We start from the raw sequence: 6,446 nt of genomic DNA on the forward strand, positions 1-6,446 counted from the left end.
AATCAAAACATTTTGAAACTTCCAAACATTTTGAGTGCCAGAGGTGTAGTTGGGCAGCTACCCTTGCGGGGGCCAGCATAAGCTACCACCATGATGATTCCACCAGCATGATCAGCTGCCATTGTGACTGCAGCTATTTTTGTGGCCCCCTTTCAAAGCTGGCGCCCAGGACTGCTGCTCCAGTTGCTTCATTTCTTAGTTATACTACTGGAAGCTCCACTGTCAGACTAGCTACCACCATGCTGGTGCCAGCACAACCAGTAATGCTGTCCTGCCCGTGTACTGCTGCCACCCAGGGCACTTGGGCATCACGTTACACCTCTGGGCAGAGATATGAGAACATACACAACATTGTGTCATCTAGATTTGTTCTAAAAGGATTGGTTATGCTACACGGTGGCCAAACAGTGGCAGAATTTCTCAGCGTAGGCACTAAATCAACTAAGAGTTTTACTGAGCCTAAAGGTAGCCAGCTGTTATGCAGGAAGGCAGTGGAAATGCTGTCAAATGGGAATGGGAAACAGACTTGTTTGGATCATTTCTATACTCCACAGGAAAAGCCATGCTTCTGTGTTCCAGGGGCCCTCACTTAGAGGTAGATGATTCTTAAAAGAGACAAGAAAAACCATTGCAATAAAAATCCCTTGCTGTAAATTTAAACATAATATTTTTTGTTTGTTTGTTCTTTTCTTCCTCCCTATCAAACAGTGGAAGCTCTACATTTGGGGACATTAATGGCAGCACATGGCTATTTCTTTCCAATCTCAGATCACGTTCTAACACTAAAGGATGATGGCACCTTTTATCGGTTCCAAGTGAGTACACTTAATATGTTCTTAAGTTGGTTAAATGAAGGCTGATACTAACAATACGTTATTTATTGTAATTATAGTTTCCCCTTTAAGTGCCACAGTTTATTGTGTCAGTTCTTAGACCTGAAGTTTCTAAAATGGCTATGTTAAAATAATATATATTAAACACAAAGATATTAAAGGCTACCATGACCTTTGTGAGTATATGCATGGAATGATAAAAGCATGAACACATTTCTGAAATAAAAAGCACTCCATTGTTTTGAAAAGTCTAATAGATAAAAACAAGTTACACTCCAAGACATAATTGCCATTTACTGAAGTCCTTAAGTTTTGGTGTTTTCTACACTAAATATTATCCTACTCTTAGGGCACTCCTCTGCAAAGATTTGTTGTAGTTCTTGTAAGTGGAAAGTAGCACAACATGGCTCCATCAGAATTTAGGACTTCTTCATAAGCCCTGAAGTGTAAAGAAATATTTACTCTTCCTGGAAGTGTATACATTAGTGTCCAGCCAGTACATTTTGTTCTCATTTATTGCAAATGTTTCTATCTTGAATGATCAACATGGATCTAGGTTTTCCATTTCCCATGGAAAAATGTGGATTTTCTCCTTTAAAGGTAATACATAGTTTCATAGTTCATCTACGTGTGTAATTAATGGGTGTGTCTACATGTGCAATTAGTGCATATGAATACATTTCAGGGCCTATTGCTCCAAAGTTTTTTGCTCCCAGGTGTGCCGTCTGGAGAAATTAGCTTTGGAGTTTGTTTATGCACAGCATGTGGAGCCCAGTGGGACCAGCCCCAGTGGCAGGGGATCCTAGGGGTCAGCCTGCCTGCCCAGGGCTGCTCTGACTGCATTCAACATGCTGCAGAGGGGTTAGCTAGGGAATGAGGGTACTTCAGTGTGGAGCTAGCCAACAGGCAAGATGAAGCTAGCAGGCAGCCTTATGCCCCAGGCAGGCAGTCAGCACCTACACATGTGCTGCAATGCATGAAAAAATCTGCAACAGGGTAGAACTTGAATTTACAAGTCGTACCCTGCTGTGGAGTTTATTAGTTTAGTGTGCCTTAATAGGGCCATGCATGCAGATTTGGAGACATTTACGGAGCAGTTAATTAGTCAACTGCACAGTAAGCATCTTGTGTAGACGTGCCCAATGAAAATAAATAAACTCCAGAGCCATGTGAGCCAGAGTAAGCTGTTCCTGGGTGCAGTATCTACACATGCTCCCAGACAGCAGCAATCTGAGCTGAAGCAGAGCAGGCCTGGGCTGGCAGGGAGTACAGGGGGTCATCACTGGGCTGCAGGAGGTGGTGAAGGGTGGAAGAGGGCCTGGCAGGAGGTAGGAATCTGGACCCATCTGGCTGGGCTAACCAGGTGCAATTTACACCTGCGGTCACAGTCCACATGTGCATTTGATCATAGTTAATGACTCTGCCGGTACTATTTCCTTGACAGTACTATCTTACAGTGGAGTTAATTAGTTGACAGCACCCTAATACTGGCACATATATAGACAGTGACATTTTACTGCAGAGCTAATTAGGCTATCCTACAGTAAAGTGCACATGTAGATACACCCACTGTGTATAAAAAAATGTAAAGGTATTTCAGAACAGGTTAAAAGACCAGAGTTATTTTATATATCATTAATATATATTTTTCTGTTTAAGGTCTGTTTATCTATATCTATATTGATAGCTAAACATTTTGCATTCTATTACATTAATTATGGATTTGGTTCTTTACTGCTTCCTACAATGAATAGTGTACTAGCAGATTGATTCGCATATTGCCTCTTGAGGAAAATATTGTTGCGCATGCAATTATGCGGTTGTAGATAGATCTAATTTCAGTTATAAAATAACCTACTAGATATGTTAGATACAAAGATATATTACCCAGCAGTACCAGTTAAGAACCACAGTGTACCACTCTGGTCTTCCAAATATTTGAGACTAAAATTTGATATTATAAAAGGAGAAAAAACATTTCATGAGAAGGAAGTCAGATACTACAGTGATAGGAATCATGCAGTAACCAACCTAGAATATAGTAGGATAGAGAAGAGCATTCAAATCCAGCGGGGAAAAAACAATACATTAGAAAACAATTATAACTACACATCATATTTTGACTTTCTGAGCTGATAGTATGTGCCTTTATTGTTGCCCTACACATCTATTTTTGGATAAAAAATATATATGTTAATATTTTGTCTAACAAAGATGGCTTTAACATTTTCTGCAACAATAGCATTCTAGCAGGAAAAGTAGGAGGTTGTTTTGAGAAGAGGTATTATTGCACAGATATAACTGCTAATATAATATTGCTACTTCTGAACTATTCATATCCTGTATCTGTGAAATAAAAGACTAATACGAGACTATCATAACATGATAATTCAACTGTAGGGCAAGATGGATTGGCGTTAGTTGAACTATGAGTCTTACTTTCAGTCACCATCAAGAGATATTATTGTTGACAGCCTATGTGCGGTCTTTTATAGATATTTTGGCATCAAATACTGTACAACCTTTGCCATAAGAGATGGGGGGGAGAGGGGAACTCAGCATGGATTCTAGGTAAAAATTTTCAGGACTTTCCTTGTTCGCACACACAATAGCAAATATTCAGTAAGGGTTAATTTATTGCAGCTGTGGATTTGTCCCACATTTCACATTTGCTAATTAAATAACTTAATTTCCATTAGTGCCTCTGCTGTGGCTACTGAGCTCTTTAACACACCATGGCTGGTGCCACCTTGTTTCTCTTTAGTGAAACGTTCATTACATTGTAGTAGTATAATGATTTCATTTAAAAAAAATTACACGCCTACCAAAATAATTACACCCATCTAAAAACAGTGTGTTACTTAAGCTGTTAACTTAGGCATTGGGACTGCCCCATTCAATTAGGAGGAAAGTAAAATTATTTTACTTTGATCCTAATTTTGTGTGCATACATATGAAATAGAATCCGTTCCCAGGTGCCTCAGAAATAGAACCATGGCTGGACAAAATTCAGCAACTTCTACAGTATTGTAAAATAAGCAGAGAGGGAAACATTTTCAACTGCCAACACTGAAGAGTGCAAGTACATCCCTACAGAGCATCTCCCACTGCACTGCAATGACTTACCCTGCAGAAAATAGGTTAGATGCTGGAGTGTACGCTGTGCTTCCTCCTATCCATTACAAGGGGTTCTGATCCCTGTTTTCCTCCTGAGAGCATAATTCTTTCCTGATTGTTTTAAACAATTTGATTTTTTATATAAATGGCCACAATTAGTGAAGCTTGCATTTCATTTCTACAATTGCCTTTTTCCAGACAAAATTATGCTTTTCAGTTGCCACTTTTGTCACCAGGAGGGCTGTAAAATTATAAGTGCACCTGTTTTTTTCAAAAGTACATAGCTGTATAAATAAGCCTTTTCATTCTTTATCATTCTTCAAGGCATAATCACTGATTGGTTATGTAGTTGTTCACCTAATAACGTGATTGTTCAGAGGTGACATAGCAAAAGTATACCATTTAATTAATAACTCAGTAGGGTTACATTTGACCAACTCCAGACTTGCAGAGATTTAAGAGATAATGAATCTTCTTGACATTCCCCAAGCAAGAGCTTCCATAGTAGGGCTCTCTTCACTGCAGGAATGTGCCTGCACTGCTTTTCCCCTCAGTGGGTGGGAGAGCAAACTGATCAGATATAGGGAAAACGACACAGTATGCAGAGGGTTGAGCGTGGAAGGGCCCATCCTGGATCTCTTTACTTCAGTGGCTTTTGTGACACTTCCCCCTCCCCCCTCTTTCCCCAACCCGATTGCCATTCCCTTGTAACATTGCATGGTGTTAGAATATAGCCAAGAAATAACAAGAGATCTGACAAATTTTATCTCCAAAAGTAAGTCCAACATCGCTTGCACCTATTTAGTTGGTCCATTCAAATATGTTACCATAAAACCTTGCTTCTCATGTATTCCTGGACCATCATGGCTATAACACTCCAACACTCACAGGAAATAGTATGGCCATCAGTACTAATGTATATGAACTTTCATGAGCCTGTAGGAGCTTCAAGTGAAGAACCCTTCTCTGCAGGAAACACCCTTTTAGCCTATTTAGACATCTTAACATATGAAGGGCTTGTTTTTTTCTAAAACAGTGTTTTCAATGGTACATTTTAAAAAGGATCACAATATTTACTGTCTAGAAGACTTTATTTGGGTTAAAAATAAATAAATGGATGTCATTACACAGTAAAAATGATGATAAAATGTGCTGCCTCTTGCTCTAAGGGACTGGGGTATAGGCAGTCTGTTCTAATGATTAAACCACTGAGGGAAATCAGGGGCCTGGGGCTGGGTCAGAACGCAGAAGCCATATTACCAAAACCAGAGGGAAATCCAGAAATAGAGCCCACAGCAGGGTCAGGATCCAGGGATCATATGCCAAGGGTAATCTACAGGGCAAAGCTTGAAAACAGAGCCAAACTGGTGTCAGGAGCTAGGAAAAAGAATCAGCAAAAAAATCCGAAGTCAACATCCAAAGTCAAAATCCAGAAATAAGTGAAAAACCAGGGTTGGAAACCAGGAGGCCTACCACAGGAAAACCATTGACTGGCTTGTAAACCCAAGACCCCAGCTGCACTCTGAGCAGCAAATCAGGGTGCTCATTGCCTCTGTTACCTGAAACCAGTTGTCTTTCCTGCCTAGTGCAGGGGGGCTGGACCTGATGATTTTGTGAGGTCCCTTCCAGCCCCTTACAGTCTATGAATCAATCTATGAACTGGGGCCGAGTTCACTAGCTGAGGCTTGGTACAGGTGTGGTTTTTGAGGTACTTGGTCAAGGTTGACCTGCCTGCTCAGAGTCCCTGACAATACTTGGCTTAGACTGGTCTGCCTGATCAGAGTCCCTGAGAGTATTCTCACCTCTATGGGGCCATCTTCCATGTAGCCAAGGTCCAGGCTTTTCTGGGTGCTCAAGATGGAAAGCCCTCACCAGTTCTGAAGCATGGATGTGGTTAGCCAGTTTCTAGGACTGTTCAAGACTGAACTCCTCAGTGAGTTCTTTGCTTCAGTGTTCCTAAACAAGGGGCAAGACAAGTCTCACAATGGGATCATAGAGAGACAACAGCAGGGTGCCAGACCAACAAGCGTTGTCCCTGAGACAGTGCACAGTCAGTTGGAACAACTGGATGCACTCGTGAGCACTTGTGGCACACAGGCTAGGTCCTGGAGGACTGGAAAAGGGCCAATGTGGTCCCTATTTTCAAGAATGGGAGGAAGGAGGATCCAAGCAACTACAAGCCAGTTAGTCTCAACTCCATGCTTGGTAAAGTCTTTGAAAAGATTATTAAGGCTCATATATGTGAGAGCCCAGCAGGAAAAATTATGCTGAGGGGAAACCAGCACGGGTTCGTAGCAGGTAGATCATGGCTGACTAATCTAGTCTCTTTTTATGACCAGGTTACAAAACACCTGGATGCAGGAGTAGGGGTAGATATCATTTACTTAGACTTCAGGAAGGCCTTTGATACGGTATCCCACCCCATACTAGTGAACAAATTAAGAGGCTGTGACTTGGGTGATTACACCAACCGACCCTCAAATTGGCTAGAGAGTC

General features: G+C 41.2%; 1 protein-coding gene across 4 annotated transcripts in view; it reads left to right on the top strand.

Annotated features, from left to right (window-relative positions):
- RGS7 (regulator of G-protein signaling 7) overlaps positions 1–6,446 on the top strand; it is a 600,793-nt gene that overhangs the window by 438,664 nt on the left and 155,683 nt on the right. For all 4 annotated transcript variants that reach the window (XM_019527608.1, XM_019527609.1, XM_019527610.1 and 1 more), the window contains exon 5: positions 709–815. In XM_019527608.1, the coding sequence (XP_019383153.1) occupies positions 709–815 (107 nt within the window). The remainder of the gene's footprint in view (positions 1–708; positions 816–6,446) is intronic.

The sequence above is a fragment of the Gavialis gangeticus genome, unplaced genomic scaffold (genome assembly GCF_001723915.1).
Source record: "Gavialis gangeticus isolate Ggan-Ray unplaced genomic scaffold, GavGan_comp1, whole genome shotgun sequence".
Classification (NCBI taxonomy): domain Eukaryota; kingdom Metazoa; phylum Chordata; order Crocodylia; family Gavialidae; genus Gavialis; species Gavialis gangeticus.